This window comes from Populus trichocarpa, chromosome 14 (genome assembly GCF_000002775.5).
Source record: "Populus trichocarpa isolate Nisqually-1 chromosome 14, P.trichocarpa_v4.1, whole genome shotgun sequence".
Classification (NCBI taxonomy): Eukaryota; Viridiplantae; Streptophyta; class Magnoliopsida; order Malpighiales; family Salicaceae; genus Populus; species Populus trichocarpa.
The window spans coordinates 2,570,880-2,594,926 of record NC_037298.2 but is presented as its reverse complement, the minus strand read 5'-3'; the positions used below and the strand labels follow the sequence as shown (position 1 = coordinate 2,594,926).

The 24,047-nt window shown below is 34.6% G+C and overlaps 4 protein-coding genes across 5 annotated transcripts; 2 read left to right on the top strand and 2 right to left on the bottom strand.

Annotated features, from left to right (window-relative positions):
- Window positions 1–327: 327 nt before the first annotated feature.
- LOC18104993 (uncharacterized) lies at window positions 328–5,553 on the top strand. Its single transcript, XM_006374991.3, has 6 exons — window positions 328–897; window positions 1,208–1,683; window positions 1,856–1,979; window positions 2,326–2,556; window positions 2,642–2,766; window positions 4,037–5,553. Exons 1-6 carry the CDS (start codon window positions 767–769, stop codon window positions 4,708–4,710), a joined length of 1,761 nt encoding a protein of 586 aa, XP_006375053.3. The 5' UTR covers window positions 328–766; the 3' UTR covers window positions 4,711–5,553.
- Window positions 5,554–8,421: 2,868 nt separating this feature from the next.
- On the top strand, window positions 8,422–10,887 carry LOC18104991 (lysM domain receptor-like kinase 4). The gene has a single exon (XM_006374989.3). It carries the CDS (start codon window positions 8,874–8,876, stop codon window positions 10,701–10,703), a length of 1,830 nt encoding a protein of 609 aa, XP_006375051.1. The 5' UTR covers window positions 8,422–8,873; the 3' UTR covers window positions 10,704–10,887.
- Window positions 10,888–10,929: 42 nt separating this feature from the next.
- On the bottom strand, window positions 10,930–16,532 carry LOC18104990 (protein DA1). The gene is made up of 13 exons (XM_006374988.3): window positions 16,336–16,532; window positions 16,058–16,231; window positions 15,274–15,425; window positions 14,962–15,052; window positions 14,505–14,655; window positions 14,223–14,343; window positions 14,004–14,087; window positions 13,299–13,418; window positions 12,962–13,174; window positions 12,430–12,492; window positions 12,203–12,321; window positions 11,844–11,902; window positions 10,930–11,616 (listed from the first exon to the last, which is right to left on the bottom strand). Exons 3-13 carry the CDS (start codon window positions 15,382–15,384, stop codon window positions 11,309–11,311), a joined length of 1,440 nt encoding a protein of 479 aa, XP_006375050.1. The 5' UTR covers window positions 15,385–15,425; window positions 16,058–16,231; window positions 16,336–16,532; the 3' UTR covers window positions 10,930–11,308.
- A 3,084-nt stretch (window positions 16,533–19,616) lies between these two features.
- LOC18104989 (type IV inositol polyphosphate 5-phosphatase 11) lies at window positions 19,617–23,409 on the bottom strand. 2 transcript variants are annotated; one of them, XM_024584733.2, is made up of 8 exons: window positions 23,100–23,409; window positions 22,835–22,982; window positions 22,512–22,642; window positions 21,556–21,632; window positions 21,300–21,425; window positions 20,239–20,450; window positions 20,018–20,155; window positions 19,617–19,916 (listed from the first exon to the last, which is right to left on the bottom strand). In XM_024584733.2, exons 1-8 carry the CDS (start codon window positions 23,132–23,134, stop codon window positions 19,755–19,757), a joined length of 1,029 nt encoding a protein of 342 aa, XP_024440501.2. In that variant the 5' UTR covers window positions 23,135–23,409; the 3' UTR covers window positions 19,617–19,754. The 2 variants fall into 2 exon arrangements, with proteins under 2 accessions (XP_024440501.2, XP_006375048.3); XM_006374986.3 differs by having other exon boundaries at window positions 20,239–20,426; window positions 23,100–23,405.
- Window positions 23,410–24,047: the final 638 nt, after the last annotated feature.

Genomic DNA, 24,047 nt, shown 5'->3' with positions numbered 1-24,047 from the left:
TTCATTTCTTTATTTGGTGCAAGGATATATTAACAAGTGAGTTTTGGGGTTTGTACATGATACTCACTTGTTACGATATTCTTTCAAAAAGCCTCAAATGGTGTTGATGTTTTTGAAAATTCCATGGTTTATTTTATATATTTTCTCAACACAATTCATTTGATATGTTTGAAGTTAGGGCATGGTTTTTTTCTCACTACTAATTTCAATTTTTTTTTTTTGGAAGAGTAATCGTCACATAAAACATGCGTTGCATATTAATTAATGAGTATTACCTGACAAGTGACAATGTGGAGCTTGCTTGGGCTTTTCTGAGGAGGTGGTGAACCAAGAGGTTTTTTTTAGGGGAATTCTCGACCAGGGGAAGGGGCCAATGTATAGAACAATCTATAGCGAAGTTTTGTTATATCAAGTTGACAAAGAATCAATTATTTGGGGCAATTTTGTGCCCGAGGCATGGTCTAACTGGTGTAAATAATCATATTAAGAAGAAAGATTTGGAGCAATCCAATTTGCCGGATCTTTGGTAAAACATGGGATCTCTAACAAGCATTTTGAATATATCTTTAATCTATGGATATCCATGGGGTTCAAATCAATAATTTGCCAAATGGTGTATTTGTATCAATGCATCTTGTCTGCTTTGCGATTTGCTAAGAGCTATTGGCCATACTCATGAAGCAAACAAGTTAATTAATTATGATGCTCAAAGTTGATAGCATTGTTTGTTACTTGGGCAAAAGATTTCATTAATTGCTGCCATTCAATGATATTGGATCACAACTCTCATGTGATCTTTTCCACCTTGCAGGTGAAGCTCTGTGACATATGTGGTAATGGTGGTTTCGGGGAGCTTATAGCAACCTGCTCTAAATGTGGAATATCTCAAGAACATCTGTAAGATGACCCTCTCTCCTCCTGTGCATGCTCATTTGCTTGTATTTCCATATATATGGCTGAATGATTAATGCTCAAAATACACCTAGTTGTTGTGGAACGTTACATTTTATCACCGAGCGGGGCAAAATTTACTTTTGTAAATTGGCTAGGCTACAATTTCAATTGTTTGCCCCTTCATTTATTTATTTTGCTTCCAAGCCTCATATAAAATGATCCCTATGCTTTCAGTATACTCAAGTGGTATCTTAAATTTATTATTCTGTTTTACGATGTCATGAGAATTATGCTGACACTTCTTCTTTTCCAGTTATTGCACGAGGGTTTTGTTCAAGGATACCATAGAAGATTGGATATGTGAAACGTGTACATCATGCACAGACATAGCTTCACCAGTTTCGCTAGGATGTGGCAGGAAGGAAGACTCACAGAATTGCTCTGATGCTTTGCGACATGAATCACATGATGCTCTGATAATTTCTGATGATTTGCGAGGGCCGCATCATTCTAAAAGGCAGCATGCAGTAAAATCTGGAAAAGTGAAGTTTCTTACTGCTGAAGAAGTCATTAGATTATCATCAGGAACCACTAAAAAGGAACCTTCTTCAAGAAGTAACTTCAGATGCACAACTAGTCATTCTTCTGTCACTTCAAAAATCTCTCCTACCAGGGTGCCTCCGAACCCCCCCAGAATTATCCCTTCATGTCCTATAAAGCCCTATGGACATGGCAGAATGCAAACCAGTTCAACAACTAATAATCAACAGTCTCCGAGAACATCAAAAGGTGATAAGTGCTTTCTTTTCATTTACTTTTTGCACAGAACATTTTGTGTAAATGGCTGAAAAGATAACGACCTGGAAAACTTGAGGCAATCAGCGTGTAAGCTCTTCCTTGTACTTCAAACCATACTTGGCAGCAATTTGATTTCTTTTTCTTTCTTCTTTTCTATTTACAGGAAAGAACTCTTGCCCCGTTACTGTAGCTATAAATTCTGATGTTGAAGAGAGAGACCTGCCGAATATTCTGCCTAAGCTTAGGCTGTATCATCCTCATTTCCCTGCTTTGCATGTGACTTGGAAGTACGCTGCTCATCTCTATTATGTCTTTCTTAATGTGATGTATATCTTGCTTGGAATCTAATTTTGCCACAATTGACAGACCAATTTCAGTAGCTAAAAGGTTTCTGGGACCTGCCTTTTCTTTTAGCAGGGGCCTTCTGTTACTTGGTTTGGCTTTGTAGAGTGGTTTAGTTATAACTGTTTTTGTTTATATAACATTTTACTTGGAGTTTTGGATTTGTAGAATGGTTTCTGAGGTCCCTATTTATATTACTGATATGCATTTTACAGCATTCTCTAAAGCATTCCACGCTCACTTAGAAACTCATTTTATAATTTCTATTGATTTCTCCTCTCTTTTCTCAAGGGGAGGCTTCAAGTTTGATGTTGCCACACAACAAATGTTTTATGGTGGATTCCAGGCTCAGCTGCCATGCAGAGTACATAGGAAAGCTTACGAGTCTTCACGGAAGATTCCATTAATCCTTCAAGTTAAATTACTTCCACAATGTGATATTTGGGAAGACCTATTCCAAGACAGTTGTCCAGATTTCTGTGATATTGCACTTTATTTTTTCCCTTCTGCTAATATTGAGAGGTACATAGTTTTTGGAATTTAGCTCTGTAGATTTGTTTTGGGACATATTATTAGCACGTACTAAATATTTCGCATTGATTTGCAGATCAAAAGAGAACCATGCTAGCCTATTCCGGCTTATGGAAACAGAAAATGCAGTGATGAGAAGTTACATTGATGGTGTAGAGTTGTTGATATTCACATCTAAACAGCTGCATGTGGAATCGCAGGGTAAGCTTTCTGTCTCTTTTTTCAGTTTTTCTTAGCTATCAGTGAATGAGTATGTTCAAGTTAATCTTCTCATCCCTTATCTTTCTTGTTTGAGATCTTAACTAGAGTATCTTTTCTTTGTGAATATCTAGAACACTTGTATTGAATTATTGCATCAACCATAACTATATTGTTATTTGTCCTTTTTGTGATCGGACTGGAAGCTCACACCACTAAATGAAGTGCTAAAATCAACCTTTTGTAGTGGTACTGTGAGTAGGGGGAAGGGGAAACAGGAGATAAAGGACAAAGCACCAAGTTGAGAAAGGAAATGATTATGTTGTGCTTGTTTAGATTTGTGCATTTACCATCTTGGTTATTTTATCTTTTGACTGGGATCCTCATATTTCTTAGAGCATGATTTGTCATATTTGCTAAATCTAAGCCAGAGATTTGAAGTCAATGGTTAGTATTTTTCCTTCATTAGGTGGTCAGGATATTTTCTTACATAGAATTCAGCATGTGTTAAATTCATTTACTGAAAAAAATCCAAGATTCTCATTTGAAATTAACAGTTTAGATTTAACAAACATGAGAGAAGCCACATGCTTCATCTTTTTGTCTTATCTTTGCATGCCTAGTTTTAAATTTGTTTACTAATAGGTACTCCAATTCTAGTAATCAAATTATGAACAGAGATATAACCAATGAACTACTTGTACTATTCATTTCCCTTTACTTTTATGCTCTTCAAAAAATTTACTTGTCAACAACATAGTGACGTGTGTTGATGGACAGACATAAATTGATGAACTAACAGAACACACTATTTTTAACTTTCACATTGGTCACTCGGAGATAAAGAGATTTGGTCTATAATTGATAGCTTTTAAAATATCTGAAATGGTCTATGTTAAAGCCCAAAACATGCATCCCATAGTCCTCTTTCATTAATGGTTGCAGTGTTGAGGTATCAAGAAAGAGGAAAAGGGAATTAGAGTCTAGTGGTTTATACCAATAAATTCCTTTATGACTATGCTTCAAATCTCTGGCTTAGATTTAGGCATTCAGCAAAACATTCATTTCAAATCTATGGCCTGTTATGAATTGAAAATATAAAAGCAATTGGAGATTGCATGAAAAACATTAGGCTTTATTCAGATTATTGGAAGGCTCTTGGTGGCCATGTTATCGTTCTGAATGTCCAATAGTCTTTGTTGCTGAACATGCGCGAGATTTGCATAATTTTGTTGATGCCTTCATTGTCATGATTTGAATTTGTCTTCCACAGATATTATTGCAAGGTCAGGCATGGGAAACTTCTTATGGGGAGTTTTCCGGCATGCAAAACATGATAAAATTATTTGTAACAAATTCCCTTCATTGGCTACTGCTTTGGGAAGTGAACATGATGACCATGCCAACATGGGTAGAGATGAGGCTGTTGACATGGAAATTGACATGGTAGGTGGAACTGTTATAGGTAGGATTGATGTGGCTGTTTCAAAAGAATCATCCAGTAGGTTCTGTGTGGAGTCTAACAAGGAAACTGTTGATGAAGATGCCTCGAAATCCAATATCTTATATTCTTTCAAGGATTTGGATTCCACTGTCGAACATGCAATTTCTAAACCTGAACAAGCTCACCATTTAGTTGCTAAGAAGATAAGAGGTGATATGGCCTCTCTGGATCCCTTGCAGAGCTGTCTTGGAAAGTTATCTGATGCTATGGATGATGCAGGTGTTCCCCCAGGATTTGTAGAGTCGTTGAAGCTGAAATTCAGCAACATTTTACAGGAGAACGCACTTGAGAGGGTGAATGGAGATGGAGATAGATATCTTAAATCTTACCCTATGGAGGTTAAAACAAAATTGCAAAATTCTGATAATCTTGAACAAGATTTCAGTCCTAAATTGCATACCAAATCACCAAGGCAGGATCCGCAGATGATGGAGTCAGGCTGAACGTGGCTGGGGTTTTGAAGGGACATCTGGAAATTGGATTCCAGGCTTCACGCTCAATCTGGGTAAGCGAAGGAGCTTCATGTCATCTGAGTTGTGGGGTATATTTGAGGGCTTAATGTTTGCATGGGAAGAGGGAATTAGGAAAGTATTGGTGCAGTCTGATTCTCGTGTGGCAGTTGAGTCTCTGAAGAGAGCCCCTGATGCATTTGATCCTAATAGAGAACTCATTAACTGCTGCATTAATCTTATCAAGCGCAAATGGGATTGCAAAGTTGAATATATCGACAGAGAAGCGAACTTGGCCGCGAAGGCCGTAGCAGCTAACTTTGAAAACCTTTCATTGGAAGTTACCCTCTACAAATAGCCAGCCTCCCGGTGTATTTTGGGCACAAAGATTCTGTGGGGGAATTGGTTGTCAGTCTTAGTTGTAAAAAGCTCAAGAAAATATCCAGCTATAGGTTGATTTGAAGGGAAAAAAGTGAGAACTAATTAACAAATTTTAGTCTGAACGGATAGGTTCCATAGACATAGCTTTAAAAATATACGGGATATATTTATTTGAATATATCAGCTCCATCCTATTTGGAAACCAACTTTTAAATCCCCCTCGCTGAAATTGCATCTGCAATATCCTTTTCTTATCCAAATTCAGGTGAGGTGAAACAAACACCTTGATCTTTTGCAGTTGATTGGTCAGCCGTGACTAAATGCTTGCTCTTGTTTAGCCTCGACGGCACCGTGCGGTCTTGAATGCAAGAGGTGAAAATAGGGTCAAATGCACACGTAGGATATGATTGTGCTTGTGAATCGCTACAACAGCAGAAGTTTATATCTGTTTCTGCGTTCAAGCCCGTTGCTTGCCTTGTTTAGCTTCGGAGCTGGCAGTGTCAAGGAAGGTGCATGGCCTACCTCTAATATGATTTGCTAATTAGCTGCAAATTAATTGATATGTTGCCATGCTAATTTTTTATTTTCCCTACCAAATGGGAGTCGGAGTCGGCATGCAAATCAAATTTGCTTTTTATTCATAAAAAATGATAAAGGCAAAATCATGGCAATTTTGTTACGTGTGGAACTTCATGTAACCACAAAAATACATCCTAAATAACTTCACAATCTGGGAAGTATTAAACTGACCAATGACTTAGCCTAAGACTTAGGTAAGAGGTTGGGTGCACTCGTAACACTGCGGTTTCAAGGTTTTTTTTTTCAAGCTTAATTGAATTTTACCGAGTTAATTTTTAAATAGTTTATTTTAAAATCTAATCCAAGTCAAGTTCTAGACGAATTAGTCATTTAACCCGAGTTGGATCTAATTATATCTGTATATTCAGCTTACAACCCTATTAAAAAGAAAAAAAAGTCAAACACAAAAAAAATAGAGTATTGCTGATAGTATAATTGATGGTTGATGTTGATTTAGCCCTAGGAGAAATCCAATATTAGAGATGTTATAGTAATGTAATAATCTAATTACTTGAGTATTTTCGAAGAAAAAAAAATACAAAATTGAAAAAAAATATTTCCTGTTATTGTGCAAGAAACAAATTCTAAATTTGTGGGGAGCTCTTAAAAACAACACTCCTCCTTTTTCCAGGTGTGTGTGCTTGAAAGAAGCAGAAGATGAACATCTATCTTAAGGCCGTTCACCCTGATAATCATGTTAATTTTATTAGAAATATGAACTCCAAACTGTTTGATACGTGAAGAAATAGGGTTGCTAAAAAATTGAATTTAATTTACTTTAATGGAAGATCATCATCAAAAGCTGCTTACCTTCCAAGGAGATAATAACACAATAAATACGTGTTTTTTTTTTTTAAAAAAAAATCAAGTGTATTAAAATTTATTTATTTATATTAAATGAATGTTTTTTAAAAATTGTAACAATCGAAAAGCTGAGATGTATGGTACAAAAACATTATTGATGTGTTATTTAAGTGATAATGACCACTTATGGCCTAAATACCAAGAGATGATATGACAAATTAGTGATGACATGGTACTAATGACATAGAAAAATAGTTTTGAAGGAATATTTCCCTCCATTTTTTTTTGAAAAATATAAAATGTATTTTTATTAATATAAAACATTAAAATTATATTTTTAAATATTTTTATATTTAGTTAATATCATAAATTTACTTTTTACTATAAATATAATATAAAATATTTTTCCTTTTTTCAATTAATAAATACTTTTATGATAATCTTAATTAAAAGAAATAAAAGTAAACAGTTTTTTATTTAATTTTTCATAAATATAAAAATTAAAATGATTATTATAATCAGTTTTATTTTTTTTAATGGAAAATTGAAATTTACAGCCATTTATTTTTTATATTCTTATAAAAGATTTATCTTGATTTTCGAGTTTATAGTCGTGATGAACACAAGCTCTGTTATTCGTTATTATAAACAAAAAAAATATTATTATTTTTTAATGAAACAATATTGTTTTGTTTTTTTTTTAATGTTGGCACAATTAGATTTTGACTGATCAACTTTTATAACTAAAAACTTGACTAGATCAATTAGATTTTATTAGGTTAACTCAATTTAACTAAAAAATCAGTCTATAAGATGAAACTGTCAAACTTAATGACTATTTTGGGCCGATCAAGTAGCAAATTAAACTCATGTTTGAAAATAGGATCCAAACGAAAGTTGATTAAAATTTAAATTTTTTAAAATTAAATTTTTATATGTTTATAGATTGTTAAAAAATAATTTTTTTAAAATATATTATTTTAATATATTTTTAAATAAAAAAATACTTGAAAGGAAGGAGAACTGGGATGTATACTGGAGCCTGGAGGTGAGCCTCCCTTGTCTCCGAATCTCGCCTGAACCTCTCCTAGTCCTCCTCGGATTTTAATATGTAAAGTTACTCGTATCTCTTGGAGAGTTGACACCCTTTTCCTCTTGATCTTCTCTAGCATTTTGCTAACAGCACGTTGCAGGGCGTTCCCCACACCAGAATATTTGACTGGTTCTCACTAAAAACTGGAAAATTACATTACGACCTGGTCCAACGTTGATCATTTCCAGGCCCAGCCATTCCAAGTAATTTCTTATAATTTGACAGGTGATCCTCCATCAATAATCCGGGGATACTCAATAATACTGTATATGCACCCATGCATGAATAAACAGCCAGTGTATTCGATGATCGGTGACGCTGGGAGGGGAATTAGAAAATTCTAACTGGGTATCATCATCAAAACTATAATAAGGTTTGAAAATAAATTGGAGGGACTAAATGCACAACTATTAAAAATTTAACAACTAAAATTATTATTATTTTAAACTCTAGGGGTGTCGAGCTTCCTCGAAACTTGTTGCAAGTCCGCCCCTGGATGACATAGTTACTACTTGATTAAAAAAAAAATAATTCTATAACCTATAACATAGTTATGACTTTGTGAATAAATTCGATGACTTTGGATCTAATCTATTTGTTTTTGAATCATTTAAAAAGTTGATCTACTCAAAATTAGATGATTTGATGACTCAATTTTCGATCTAAATGATTTAATTAGTCATTTTTTTATATAATTTTTATTTAAAATAATATCATTTTATTTTTTAAAAAAACTTATTCAAAATAACATTATTTCAAACAAAAATTAAAATAATAATAGACTTGGGCTGACTCACCGATCCGAATGCTAAGGACGTCAAATGCAAGCTAGCTGCTAGCTAGAATTGAAAAAACGCGTTTTCAAGACGAAATAGAAATTTAAATGCTTGACCAGCCGGGGTGGTCGGGCCGCTGTCCGAACTTGCTAAGACATGTTTCCCGGGCCAGCCCGAAGTCTGCCTCGCATGGATTAACATACCTTATTACATAATCATGTCAACTTGTCAAGCCAAGATAGAATGATCCTCTCATTAAAAAACAACGTTAATACGGAACAATAAAACTTGGTCAAGTCAAGATCACTGTTGTACATTTTATAGATTCGGACAAAATTATTTTTTGTTATCAAGGGCTTGATTTTTGGAAACAAAAGTAAACGAAACTTGTCGATTTCAAGGATTTTTTAATCCTTAACGCGCTTATTGATAGCCCTAGCATGAGTCCATATATTCCTTATCATTCTCGTATTTCTGAAATTTGTCTACTCATCGTTTGTTTCCTCACCTGAACAACGTTAACCATGGCAAACTTCTTTCTCAGTTTGCTCACTCTCAGTTTTCTCACTTCATATGCTAATGCTCAACAAAACTACTCGAAGGATTCAGCACTAGACTGCAACGCCAATGATGATGCAGGACCATCCTCTGCATTTCTTTACACCTACAATGGCCAGGACCAATCTTGCCAGGCCTTTCTGATCTTCAAATCTCAACCTTCTTTTAACTCGGTGCCTTCAATCTCAGCCCTTACGTCGGCAAACCAAGAAGAGCTGGCAAGAATCAACAATGTTACAAGGCTATCAGAGTTCCCTACCAACAATGAGGTGATTGTTCCTGTAAATTGTTTTTGTTTTGGCCAATATTACCAGGCCAACACTACAATTCAGGTCACGACTACTCGTGGAACCTACTATGTCATAGCGAATGAAACTTACGAGGGATTATCTACTTGTGCTGCGCTTAAGCATTTGAATATACATGGTGAATATGATTTGTTGCCTGGTGAGGAACTGCAAGTACCACTTCGATGTGCTTGCCCTACAACGAATCAAATGATAAGAGGAACAAAGTATCTAGTGACTTACCCTCTTAGCTCAGATGATAACATTCCTGATATTGCTGACAGATTCAAAGTAAGCACCAAGGATATACTTGATGCAAATGGTATGGAAGAAAATCCAACTCTTTATCCTGATACAACAATTCTCATACCTCTGCCTACTCAACCTACAAGTTCACAAACAATAATTCACAGCAACCCAAACATTTCTCCTCCATCAGCTTTGAGTCCTAGAAATAGAGGATCAAAGAAAAAACATTATGAGTCTGCTGGGCTTGCTGCAGCTTGCTCTTTGCTAGTCATCAGTATCATTACAGCTGTCGTTTTTCTCTCTTGCAAAAAGACAAGAGAAAAGGTTTCTGGGAGAGGTAGAGAAAGAAAACAGGCAGTGCCAGAAGACATTCGTGTCGAAATTGCAAGCTATGAGCAAGTTTTAAAAGTCTTCAAATTCGAAGAGGTAAGGAAAGCTACTGAAAATCTCAGTTCAGAAAGTAGAATAAATGGCTCTGTGTATCGTGGAGAGTTTGGTGGGGAGATCTTAGCTGTCAAGAAGATGAGTAGAGATGTAACAAAGGAAGTGAACATTTTGAAGAGGATCAACCACTTCAATTTGATTAAGCTTGAAGGTGTATGCGAAAATCGTGGCTGTTTCTACCTTGTTTTGGAGTATATGGAAAATGGGTCCCTTAGAGAGTGGCTGTCCTGTAAAAAGTTCGAAGAAACTGGAAATTGGGCACAGAGAATTCAGATTGCTCTGGATGTTGCTAATGGACTTTACTATCTTCACAGCTTCACCGAACCTGCCTATGTGCACAAGGACATCAAAAGCAGCAATGTTCTGTTAAACGGCAATCTAAGGGCCAAGATTGCAAATTTCAGTCTTGCGAGAGCAGCGACAAGCGCTGCCATGACAAAACATGTTGTGGGCTCTATAGGTTACATGGCGCCTGAGTACGTACGGGAAGGACAAGTGACCCCCAAGATTGATGTTTATGCTTTTGGAGTCATTTTGCTGGAACTGATCACAGGGAAAGATGCTGTTTTCACACAGGATGGCAGGGAAGCCCTCCTTTCAACGGAAATATTTTCTATCATGGAGAATAAAAACCCTGAAGTTGAGCTGGATTTCTTTGTCGATCCTGCTCTAAAAGGAAGTTGTGGAACAAACTTCGCATTATGCTTGGCTAAAGTAAGCGTAGCCTGCTTGATGAAAGAACCAGCAAGGAGACCTAGTATGGAGGAAGTGGTATCAGTTCTGTTGAAAATTCAGGCAAATGTACAGAAATCATAATTATTAAACTTCACTCTGTTGTTGAAGCAGCCCAACTATGGTGTCCATCACTAGGTGAAACTACTTGGAAAGAAGAAACCATTTCAAAGTAAAAGTCATTTGCATGTAGGTTTTCTTATTTCCACCATTGTATCCCCGCCGATTCTTTTTTCACATGTACAAAATGATGGTGATTGCTCCTGCATATAGCTTTTCTCATTTCAGAGTTCCAAAGTGAAGACAGAGATGAGAGAATGAAATTCTATCATAAGATTACTATTATATCAAACAAAAAAGAACCTATTCAATGTGTCACTATAGCTTAAGAGGCTTAAAAATCACTCTCTTGAAGCTACTCTATAGAGAATCAATTCCTATGTGCTTCGGCCCTGGGCTCATATAGGAAAAGGCCAAGCTTTAACTACGGATAGAAGCGTATAGTGAGAAGTCACTGTTCAAAAACTCAACATGGAATGCTCTGTGTCATTTAACTATGGTCAGCTGTCCGTCAAAGGCTATATTTGTTCCAAACTTGCTCATTGGCTCTTTATCCATTTCCATGCACCTAAGTGCGTGATTCAATATGAGACGTCAGATAGTGCAAGGGCAACTTCAAGCTTAGAACTTCAATATGGAAACTTCCCTGTCATTCGTATATGATCAAGTGTCCTTTCGAGGCCATATTTCCTCACTGCTTGCTGACCAGCCCTATATCCATTTCCATACACCGGGGAAGTATCTGATTCAATTTGATGCTTGAAATACTCCCCAAGCTTTCTCTCAAATGGAGATCTTGTACCCTTTTTTGTTGTTCTGGAAGCAGAGGATGATGCAACATTGCTGCCTGAAGTGGATCTGAGCTCCGAATCTAACCACATGTGTGCAAGCACCTGACAAATGCCCTCTTCAACATCTTGACTGAGAGTTTGGATACCTTGCAGAAAAACAGAAAATGTCAGAATCTAAAAAAACAGTCCCAAATACTTTAAAAGAAACAATTGCATAGGTGAAATTATTTAAGGTCATCCATCAATTAACATTTGCTTAAGCAAATTACAAGGAAAATAAACCATCATTTAAAGGTCAAATCTTCAAATCCTGATGCTAATATATGAAAGATAAAAAAAAACTGACTCTACAAAGCATGGGGTGTAGAAGCACCTTTCAGCCGCATCCATGCATGCATCATCTCATGAGCTAGGATTGACCCCGTAAGCAACCTGTATTGATCAAGATTTCAAGACATGCATAAAACATCTGCTATTAAAATACATAACTAATGCAGAAAAAAAATCTTCCACTAAATATCCATGCAGCATGTCAAAGAAATGAAGAGATGTGCTAGTTTCTTGTTCCTCACTGCATCTTCTTGTTATAAATTGTGGCTGAACTATTTAGTATTTAAATACACGCATACAGACAATGAATATTCGTTTCTATTTCCTATTATCTGCTTGTTCTTCAGTATTTCCATGGGTCCCTCAGGTGAAAGTGTAGCAGAAAAGTGACTAAAGATATACCTTGGGAGGCCATACAAAATCAGAATTGCAGTAACCTCACAACGACGTGTTAGTTTGTAAGGCTCTGTTATCATACCCATGGCTCGGTTCCCTGCTCCAAACCTTGGTCGCCTTGATACCTGATGATTCATGGTCATTGCAATATAAATTTCCTAACTGCCAACTAAAGAAACCAAAATGAATCAGTCCATTACAAAATGAAAATGGAAGATTCCAAAATTTCTTACAGTGCTAATGGTTTGTTCCTCAGAAAGGCAAAGTCCTCTAGTCTCTGGTATGTGGTAATGGCCCTGTCCAAGAGTTAGAAATTACAAAACCAACTTAGCAAATTAAATTGCTTGAAAAGAAATTCCACTACTAAAATTCATGGAATAAGTAATTTCTCAATTTTTAACGTATTCAATAATGTTTGACATTATAACCCAGTGAGATGTAGACAGAGGGGCAATGATTTTCCTTTTCCTTTTTCTTTCTTTAATCTTTTATTTTAAATGTAAAACTGCCTTTTCTGAGGTTTGAGCCAACAATACCTTTCAGGATCAGTGGATGGCAACTACCCTGATAGCGTAACAGGTGTTTTTATGACTTGATATATCAGAAGATCGTTAATAATGGCTTGATTTGTACATGGGCAGAATAAACTTGGAGAGAAGATAACTAAATTAATTGATAATAGCTTCAATGTGTAGTTAGCCAATTATTTCCAAAGAAAAGAGTCAGGTAGGTGATACAAAATCTTTTCAATGCATTTGCCCTTACATTTTTTTCTCCACCCCGGGCTTCATTTAGTGCTTGTCTTTCAACCAAGAGTAGTGGAACATGCTGCTCCACTTTCATATTTAAACGTTCATAAAATTCTTGTATATCAAGATAAAGAGGTTGGCACTCCTTGGTATCCATGATTGCTGAGTCCAGGCACTCAAGACAGAGCTTCCGACCATCATTAAGGGAAATATATCCAGTGTCTCTTGGCTGCATGTGATGAGAAGATGCATTATACTCATGAATTACTTTTCAGAAAGCCAGTTCACCAGGATTTTCCTTAGAAAGCTTAAAAAGAAGTTTTTGCAAGTGTAAGGAATTCATCCAGACTAACCTCCATTCGCTCACAGCTGCAGCACCGAGGAGTACCATCATGTTCGTGAGAAGGACAGTACTTCTGGGTCCAAAAAGGACTTGCCCTATATTCAATAAGACCAGCTGGGTTTGTTGGAATCTGTCAAAGGATATATATACAAAAAAGCAACACCAATTGTATATGAGTAATATATCTGAAATTCTAAGAGAAGTACATTTACAAATTGCAGTTTTATCAATATAAAACATGATAAGCATATCACATTGATTTTAAATATGGTTAACACCTTTTGGATCTATAGCCTCTACAAATTCTCTCTGTCTCCCTCAACTCGTAAACATAACCTCACCAATCTCATTAACAGTCATCATCCAAGTACAGTACGCATCAATGTTTCTTAAAACAATGAAGTATGGGCTCATTTAAAAACAAAATGTTCTAATGAGTATCCTTTGGCTTGACCTTCAAGAGCATTCACAAGTAGTTTTGATCTATTACATCGGTAGAGAAGTGTTCATTTACAATAAAAACAAAAAAACAAGGTAGGACAAAAATTCTAAGGACAACATTTTTTAGTTTAAGCATTTATAAAAGTAGAGTAGTTTCTGGTGACACATAGTTCAAATAATTTATTTGCCCAAAACTTGCCCATTCATACAATGGAATGAAACACACAACTTGAAGAAGACAAATAAACAGAAGATTTCTAGGAGAGATACTTACAAAGAGTTTACAGACTTCACATCGTGGGTGGTAACGCTCTTTGTAGCAAGACTTATGATAAGGGTGATTTCCAGTCATTGAGAACTATATTGAAAGAATGCACATAAAGTTAGCCCTTGCATATCACTAAAATAACAACTCAAGAAAGCAACCGATGGTGGGGTCCATGGAATCAACAATCTAATATATAAGCAGATAATTCGGAATTTCATTTTGCACCTCATTGTCAGAAATTGGTAGGCTGCAAGCATGGCAACGGAAACATTCTGGATGCCAAAATGCATTGAGGCAATTTAGAAATCTTCCCTGGCCAATCTCTGTATTGCAACCAGCGCATATCCTAGCCAAGAATTAAGAAATTCTTTACACATGCTAGTGCCCAAAGAAGTAAATAAATAAAAAATGAATAAAATGAATGCACAGAATAAAAAATAACATTGAGGTGTGGAAAATTGACAATGAATCAAGGACCAGACTTAATCTGCTATAGAAATAAGATACCTGAACCCCATTGGAAAGTGAACAGGATAAGGCTGATATGTGTTCCCTTGATATGGAATTCCATTTCCATATCGAGTAGGAGATTCAACATTCAAACTTTCTTGTAAGGCTTTGGCAAGTTGTTCATCTTCTTTTACTTGAATCTCATTATCTATCCATTAATTCAAGAAACTTATTAATAAGCTGTGGTGTATTGGATCATAAGATGTAAAGAGAATGAAACAATATGATAAAACAGAGCTGAAAAGGCAATGATGACACTACAAAATAATTGGTTGATATAATTACACTGGATGAAGAAAAAATAAATAAACCAATTCAGAAAATCAAATAACAAATAAAAGTTATTGGCAAAGGAATCCAGAAGATGAATAAAAAAAGTATAGGAATAGCAGCATGAGTGTAGTGAGAGAACCATTTAGTTCTGCTGATAGCATCAGACTGCAATATTACTCACCAATGACAATGTTTCCATTTTGACTGTCCTCTAAAAGGGATAATGCAATAGCACGATCTATATCTTCATTTTCCTGCTCCAACCATGCTTCCTACATTCAATATCCAAACTGAAAAATGTCAAAGCATAAAGAGCAGATCAGGGACTGGACTTAACTACCATAAAATTTTCAACCAAGGCTACTAACATTCTATAGGTAATAGTTGATGTAAAAGCTACAGGCTGCCAGCAAAAGAGAAGTATTATTTTATGCATCTCCTGCTGCAATTAGCAACGGTTTAACAAGAAAGATTAAATCAAGTGGGTGAATACCCTTGAAGTAGAAGGCGCATTATAATTAGCATCCTGTCCACGATTCCCATGATAATGCCCTCTTGAAATATTATGGCGGGACCCTTTAAAAATCTTGCTAAGCCAACCCATATCGTGTATGTTTATTTGCTCATGATCATCAAATTTCTTAACTGCAAAATAAAGCAATCAGTCAATCAAATGAACCAAAATAAAAGACGCAAAATGCAGCAGGCTCAGCAATCACCAACAAACAGAAAGCATTCATACAATGATACTGGCACGACATGAAACTCGCGGGATTATTCATAAGAGGGAAGGAAGAAAAGCCTCAGCTTGCAAGCAATTTCCAACTTGACATAAAAGCTTCAAACTTGGTTTACATTTTACATTGCAAGCAGTACAAAAATTCAATATGAATAGGGCAGTTAAGCATCCCTGCACACTGATTATATGTTTCCAGGAAACTTAAATTCCAATACTAGGATAGCCAACTCTATAGCTATATTGGCTTCCTATTCAACAACCAATGCAAAAACACGAATAAGCTATATCAAGCAAAATCACCAAACAGGCACTGTAATGCCCCGGAATGTTTCAGCTACAAAATATGTAGCTGAACATCAAGAGTCCCCAACGCCCACCAGCTCAAATCAATATAAGAGAGAAAAGGGGAGATACAAAGATTGATTCTTCCAGCTCAACATGCCCATAAAATTCATGACACGTAACCTTTTGATTTCAGGTTCTAAAGAGAAAGAAAAAAGAAAGGTGAGGAAAGAACCAAATAGTGGAAGATATTCACCTCTAACAGAAAAAAACAGTTGAGGCAGGAAAAACCCAGATCAGATTAGACCCCAATTTGCTCAAAAGCTACAAAATTTGCAGTCTCAAAAAGAAAAAGCTATTTTCTTGCTGCTAACAACACCATTTCTCTCTCTGTCTTTCTCCGTCTCTTTTGTGTATAAAAGAAAAATATCTACAAGAAAACCAATGAACAGAATTGTTATGTGCAGAAGATTTGGGATTTGGAGAGTGAATTGAAGATAGTGTATAGAGTTAAGAAATATGAGAGACAAATACGCTAAGAATTGAGAACTGCTTGAATTGAACGCAATTTCAAAGTCAAATTTGTACAGAGAAACATAACGTGTTGGGTTTATTTATTTAGAATTTTTGTTAATAAGCCCAAAAGAGTCCGATGATTGACGAAGGATCATCGAAACCCGATTGGGATAATCTAACAAAGACTCAGAATTCACAACAGTGATTTAATTTGCAGAACATATATTTGCATGTAGGGTCCATGCTAATTCTTCAACAAGGAGACCAACCAAAAAAAGATTTGTCTAGTTGGCGCGTGTTCCATGGGTTTACAGTTTTGACAAACTTGGATGGAATTTGATTTACAGCATGTTTGTTTTTATATTTTTAAATTTTTTTATTTTAAATTAATATTTTTTATTGTTTTTGATCATTTTGATATATTAATATTAAAAATAATTTTAAAAAAATATTATTTAAATATATTTCTAAATAAAAAATACTTTAAAAAATAACCAAAACCACATTCTTTCAAAAACAATCTTGACTTTAAAACAAAAATTCCTATAACAATCACATTTCAACTTTTAAAAAAGTCTTTAAAACTGATAAAGATAAATAATTGTTCCATGAGTATCCATTGCTCTATATTTCATTTATTTAAATTAAAATACAAGTCTTAATTTGTAATTATATGCTAAAGCTAATATGCTTTTTATTGCTATTTCTGTACATTATTCTCATTTCAGTAAATCACTTAAATATATCAATTATCAATCGGAATATATAGCTTAATTTAAATGAATAAATTTTAAAATGATAATTACTCCTCCCGGAGTACTGAAGGTGTTTCATGTGAGCAAAAGAGGAAAAAAATGGACAGAATCTGATTTTTTTTTCTTAAAAAAAGAAGAAGAAATGTTCTCCTTTTTTAGAAAATAAAGATAGTTTTTGAAAGAAAAAGGTGAGAAAAGATACTGAAGTCCGTTCGGACATGTTAAGGATGATGCTACGTCGGGTGTGGTCGAGAAATAAAGTATTGGGAATCGAGATTGTTTGCAAAAATAGTTTGGTATCGAAAATAAATTTAAAAAAATATTATTTTAATTTATTTTTAATTAAAAAAATATTTTAAAAAATAATCTTTCACATTTTTAAATATATATCTTTTGAAATTGCAACGCCGGATACAAAATTCGTGGCCACGACAACATAACTGGGGACATGAAAATCAAAGCATGATGCATGACTTTAAACTTAGTTTCTTCCGAGGAAAGTAAAAGAAAATTGATTTTTACACATGATTTTTTCCATCAAAAACATCATTTACATTGGACAGGTGTTGATCAAAAACTTTTTTCTCTCTACCTTTTCAAGGATTTTAAGTGTCTAGTAAGGTATTTCTAGGTATTCCCATTTTTTCAATACTTTTCTTTCAATAATTTAATATTGAAATTTTATCTTAATGCGCATAAAAATAATTAAAATGTTAAAGAGTTAAGCCCTCTGCTTGACAGAAAAAAAAAAACTACCACTCATTGTTCTCTAATAATTTTACTTTAATCTTATCATATAAAGTAAATTACCTCTCTATCCAAGCCCATCTAAATCAATTTTATCAGGTTTAGTATTTGGGTGTTCAAATCATAGTTTTAAAATTTAATGAGTATGAACCCAAGATAAAATCCATGTTACAAATCAGGATTTAATTCAATTTTTATTTTAAATAATCAAAACAACACCATGTGATAAAATATTAAAAAAAAAAATCTATAGGTTAAGGATTGAATTTTGACTGAGTTTTACCTTAAATCACTGGTCACTTCTAGTCTAGACTAGATTAAACAGGGTCTATACCTTAACCTATTTTGTTTCCAACCCCAACTAATTCAGTTCAGACCTCAAAATAGCCGGATTCCGGGTACAACCGCCAGGGTACCCTTTTATAACCAAAGTTAAAATAAAACAGCGGTGTTCTTCTCGAAACAAAAGGTACGGACGGTACCTTTTCTCTTCGACAACAATTAAAGCACTATAATTTTTGTCCTTTAAGATTGAAAAATACAAGCAGCCGGATTTTTAGTCGTGCAAACTTCGTAGCTCTTCTTTTCACACGTCGATGTCTTCATCTATCGGTCAAAACAACCAACGCGTCCATTTTGTTTGCATTTTTTTTCTTTTCTAGACTATTCGGGAATGAAAGGGTTCAAATTTTTGCCTAAAATACGAGGAAATTAAACTATAGAAAAAACGATTTTCATACAATTAACTACATGTTGTGCATTTCTCCATCCATCAGAAGAGGTCAAATGACCCAGTTTTCAATTTTGGTCAGCCAGGTGATCCAATTTGAAATGTCTCGGTGGCAGTTTAGCCGATGTCGGCAACATGGCTTCAGGGGAACAATTTAGAACGGATATGATTATTAACTATATGGATATGATAAAGTCTAAACAATATTTGAACGCATCAAACCATTAGTTTGGAGAAAAAAACAATTTTAATTTTAGATTTAATAATTTAATTGGATTCAAATTCGATCACAAGCTAATATAATCTCGGTTTTATAGAGGTAATTAACGGTCAAGATTGAGAATACCTTCAAATAAGTCTTAGAATATGTTGTTGTTGTATTTTTAATTATTATCAATCTTTTTTATTTTAATTATTTTCTTGTTTGTTTTTGGATTTCTTATGCTTGTTCTTAATTATCACTATATAAACAAATTATGTTTTATTTTTTATCATAATTTTATTAATTATAAACGTTTTAGAATGTATTTGAGTTTTTATAGATTTCTCAACATTAAAGGAGTTGTAATATTAGAGCTAGAAAAACTTTAATTTAATTTAATTTAATTTAATTTACTATAGGTTGCGTAATAAAATAACATTTAGGGCTAAATTTGGTCGGTGGGTGGTTTCAAAAGCACGAACATCGTATGAGCACAACTATGTTTGATATATCAGTACCGGCAGCTAACAACTAAGCACTTCATTCCATTCTCGAGGACAGCCTAACAATTATGGTTTGATATTTCAATTTGGAGGTTCTACATTTATATTATGAAATGGATGGGCTGAAATAATTAAGAAAGATTAATGTATCTCTTAATTATAAAGTGTGCTTGGAACACAGTTTAAATCACGTTTTTTAAAAATTTAAAATTATTTTTTTATATTTTTAGATTATTTTAATATAAAAAATAATTTTAAAAATATATTATTTTAATACATTTCAAAACAAAAATTACTTTAAACCACTCTCTCATTACTATACATATCAATTACCCTGTAATCAGGATTAGGACCAAAAAAAATAAAAGAAAAGGCCCTGCATGCATTAATTTCTTATCCCTAAAATCATGTTAAGTACACTCAATCTGCGTAAGTGGGATGACACGAAAAAACACAAGCTGATATCACAAAGAAAAGAAAAATTGATTTCTATTGGCAGGTTATGGCTGTTCATTAACTTTCAAGCAGAGGTGAGCTTTCACTGGCTTGTGATCCGAACTGTGAATGTCATCAACTGACTCGTAAGAATGCAAACTTGCCCTGATTTCCTCCATGTCTTGAATCTTGAACAAGATTCGATCTGTCCATGATGGGACTCGCACCTGTGAAGACGTTAACATGCAAGAGAACCAAATTTATGCACTGATCATCATCAACCATCGATCGAGTCAAAGAAACAGCTAAAAAGAGAAAATTCGGTGACCTTGTAACTTGTATCGTAATTGCTGCTTCCAACATCGTACTTGTATGTTGGTTTAAAGGTCAATGTCCCTTCGCAGTATCCATCAAACACCTGTCCTCTTTCAGCTTCTTGTAGAAGTTGATCTTTGCTGGTGAGGAACTGCGCCATTATCAAAATTTGAGATCTCGTCGGATTATGATTGATATGCGATGACAGTATTGTCACGTTAAGATTCAACTTACTCTGTGAAGGTTTTTCTGTATAAGATTTCTGACTGGATGTGTTTCTATCCCTTGTATTCTGTAGTTAAGATCTCCCAGCCATACCGTGACTTGAGCAGGCTTGCTGTAAGGATTCATATACTTAGAGAAAAGGTTGTGTGATATATGTCTGCATTGTGAATTCCTCTCTTCCACGTTACGAGCATGAGCTGCATATATTACACCAATCCAGACTGTATATAGATCATCGATTGGCATAGTTCATATATCAAAAGTAACTACTAGCCATAAATTAATTTCAAGTCAATAAAATTAAAATAAATTAATAAACATTAATTGTGTGTGTTTTTTAATTAAATATTATTTTTTAGTATTTAATATGATCATATGTGTTTTTAGTTTTAAGTTTAAATATATATCATGAAATGATAAGTGAAAAAAAATGCAATTAATTACCTATATCACCTAATAAGATCTAATTAAAAGAACTAATTAATTATTGGAAGAACGCAAAAATCAACAATGCAAGGATGCTTTGGCAATCTAATGCTGGATCATAGTGATTTTAACAAGTGAATCTATAACCATTGATTAAAAAATCTCATTATTTCTGATAAGTATTTTTTCCCACCTCAATCTAATTTTGACACTGTTTTCACCTAGAAATACTTTAGGAATCATCCTAAAGACATGGAAAAAAAAATCTATTTTGAATCTTAAAACATGTTGTCATATATCCTAGAAATCCAAAAAAAAATGAATTCCCCTCTCTCATTATTTGGGGACATTGATCGTTTTATACAAAATTATAATTTAAAGGACCAAAGTGTATAAAATCACACAAAATTTTCAAAAATCACTTAGATTTTTTTGGTAAAACGGGGTTTTATTAAAACCATATTTGGTTTTAGATTCTTCCTTGCAATGTAATTTATAATTTGTAAAAAGAGAATTGAAATATATGTAGGCATTTTCAAGGGATCACTCTAAGGAAAAAATTTGAGCAGAGGGCTCTGCCCATGCGTGTACTGGGATTGACATAAATTGAGATGAGGAACTCATGAATGAAATCGAGCTCGTACCAGAAAGATGGCAAGAGATGAATACCATTCGGATGCCATTGTAGCTCATGCAGATGGCCACAGCTCCTTTCTTTCTCCTAATTAATCCTCCACAACCACCAACAGAATGCTTATCCACCTTCAATTCTGAACCAAGGGCGTCAAGATACAAATTCACAGGATATATATATATATATATATATATATATATATATAGAGAGAGAGAGAGAGAGAGAGAGAGAGGTAATTTCAACCTTGGAAGTTAAGTTAAACTCACCTTTGATGGAAAACCCCGAGTTCTGAGGTCCAAATACATAAAGTTGAAGAGATTGCATGATTGCCTTTCCTAGCAGGCTTCATTTAAAAGTAAAGTTTTTTTCTCAGTGCAAATAGTTTCGTAGAAAATTATTAACGATGATGGTGGAGAAAAATTAAAGATTCATCAAAGTAAAGTGCTTCCAATAGTTTGAAGTTTGAACATCTAATAAACTACTACAGTGGCTTTTCTCGTATAAGTATATCTAATAACATCTAATAACATCTAGTTTTTTCTATTTTATTCTAACAATAAGTATATCCTTACACCATATAATATATTATAGATCTGGCATGACCATATAAATGTCATTATCAATAAATTAACAATCTAACAAGAGTCTAGCAAAAGATTCGATTCAAATAGATTAATATAATTAAATCAATCTAAAATAATATTATTTAATTTGTTGAACTTTTATTTAATTTAATTTAAAATTCAGACCACAACTAAATCTATGAATCACCATTTAGAATTATTTGTTGGGACGTTGATAGGATTTTGGATTTGCAATCCATTTGACAGGCTTTGATCAAACAACCACTGACCCAAGACGTGGATGGCATGAAACAAATAGTTTTTGGACCCATCTCTATACAATATTGGGCTAGTAATGGGCCACTGTAAATTGAGTGGTTATATTGAGTTTGTTCATGCAGATGGTGACGACACATGTAAAAAAGAAAATTAAAAGCATGTCCATGGCCAGAAGCTATCACAAAAAATCAGAAAAATCGGAAGCCATAGAAATTTATATGGCTTTATCATTCTAAAGAACACTTCATATCTATTTTGTGGTCTTGATCCACTCGATCCACGGTGTACGGTTTCCTGCTTCTCGAGGCAAGAGATGCTCAAGAGAACAAAATTAAGGAGCTTTTAGCAGAAAAAAAGGAAAAGCTGGGTGGCTGGCTTACACATGAGTATCCACAAGTGCTGTTTCCAATAACCGTGCGATGTTTTTCCGAGGCACCTCTTGCAAACCTACCACCAGTAGATCAGACTTGGAGTTGCTCCCAACCAGCTCCACCAAGTCTTCATAAACCACCTAAAGCAATACGAATAGATCATGGAGAATTATCAACGAGCATATTAATTACGAAAATTAACAGACAGTGTGTGTGTGTGTGTGTGTGTGTGTGTGTGTGTGTGTGTGAGAGAGAGAGAGAGAGAGAGAGAGAGAGAGAGAGAGAGAGAGAGAGCAGCATAGTCATTTTTTCTCAGGCGTTGGGAATTTTACCTTTCCATTCATGTTCCAGGTCACTGCGCAAATGCAAAGGTCTGAGTTTCCAGAGAAGTCGCAGACCTTGTTCACCTTTACAGTCCTTATTCCTTCATGATGAGTATTATGATTCATGGAATCCATTTGCTTCCTCATCAACTTAGATCTAATATATACAGATTATATATATGTATATAAGCGTGAACAAACCGAGGAATGATCAGTACTCCTTTAAGTACTATACGAGGAAGAAAAAATGAAGCCGAGAGAGCTTGATGCATACCTCTTACAAGCACAAGTTGTGTTCCAATTTCCCATTTCTTTCTTTCTCTTGATCCACCAGACTACAGAGGCAGCTAGCTGTTCCTAAGTTGTAAAGTCCATGCAGTACCTGGACAGAACGCAGAAATTTTTTGATGGAGCTAGCTAGGTAGATGGAGAGAGGGACAATTTGCTAGCTCATTTGACTTTACGTAAAATGAGAACTAGTTACATATATAAGTGGAGAGATTTCGGCCTTTTGGCGGTGAAGTTGGAGAAATTATAAGAAGTCAAGCATCTCATATCTTCGGAAAGTCTCCCTTATTTTATTACAAATTTCTCACAGTGTTAGGTTAGCCAGGCATTATTGACTTTGGAAGCAACTTTTATCTTAAAAAGGACCACATCTTGTTTACCCCTTTGGTCCACGTACATCCTCTACAATCATGTAGCTAGCTACTAGCAAATCTAGTGAACGTCGATGAACAGGAGAGATTAAAAGATCTTCGAGCAAAGGAACTACTTAATTCTCAAGTGCATGTCAATGAGCAAACACACTTGATAAAATGTCTTAAATCTCGAAAGCTTTCGATCCCATTTATTGCCATATAGGGATCCATCTTTGTGGTTGCTAGCTAGCTAGGGAAGGAGCTCGTTCAAGATTTTGTCTTTAATTCGAAAAAGAGAAGTTGTAGAAGCATATGAATTTCCATGATTTGTCGTGTTGAGCTCGACTTTAGACGTGAAAACGTGTGGATGGGAGATTGCCAAACACGTCCAAATACGCACGGCTTCCAAATCTAGCTAATATGCAAGACAGATTATTTGTGTTTTGTGTGGTTTATATACCTGACCAGCTCTCCTGCACAAATCAACCATATTTAAATTAAAATCAAAAGGTGAACTCTTAGTCGATAAAAAATCAGTTAGGAAATCAATCCTTAACCTATTTTTATTTTAATTTAAGTCA

What these genes read in the sequence shown, in the direction of transcription:
- LOC18104990 (XM_006374988.3), bottom strand. Translation starts at nt 15,384, where the DNA reads ATGGGTTGGCTTAGCAAGATTTTTAAAGGGTCCCGCCATAATATTTCA. An exon ending in GTGAAGTCTGTAAACTCTTT is followed by an intron (nt 13,419 to 14,003) that starts GTAAGTATCTCT and finishes ATCCTTTGACAG; the next exon opens with ATTCCAACAAACCCAGCTGG. An exon ending in AGGAACAAACCATTAGCACT is followed by an intron (nt 12,322 to 12,429) that starts GTAAGAAATTTT and finishes ATGAATCATCAG; the next exon opens with GTATCAAGGCGACCAAGGTT.
- LOC18104993 (XM_006374991.3), top strand. Translation starts at nt 767, where the DNA reads ATGATATTGGATCACAACTCTCATGTGATCTTTTCCACCTTGCAGGTG. An exon ending in GGAATATCTCAAGAACATCT is followed by an intron (nt 898 to 1,207) that starts GTAAGATGACCC and finishes CTTCTTTTCCAG; the next exon opens with TTATTGCACGAGGGTTTTGT. An exon ending in CCTTCTGCTAATATTGAGAG is followed by an intron (nt 2,557 to 2,641) that starts GTACATAGTTTT and finishes ATTGATTTGCAG; the next exon opens with ATCAAAAGAGAACCATGCTA.
- LOC18104991 (XM_006374989.3), top strand. Translation starts at nt 8,874, where the DNA reads ATGGCAAACTTCTTTCTCAGTTTGCTCACTCTCAGTTTTCTCACTTCA.
- LOC18104989 (XM_024584733.2), bottom strand. Translation starts at nt 23,134, where the DNA reads ATGGGAAATTGGAACACAACTTGTGCTTGTAAGAG. An exon ending in GCACTTGTGGATACTCATGT is followed by an intron (nt 21,633 to 22,511) that starts GTAAGCCAGCCA and finishes TTTTAAATGAAG; the next exon opens with CCTGCTAGGAAAGGCAATCA. An exon ending in ATTACGATACAAGTTACAAG is followed by an intron (nt 19,917 to 20,017) that starts GTCACCGAATTT and finishes ACGTCTTCACAG; the next exon opens with GTGCGAGTCCCATCATGGAC.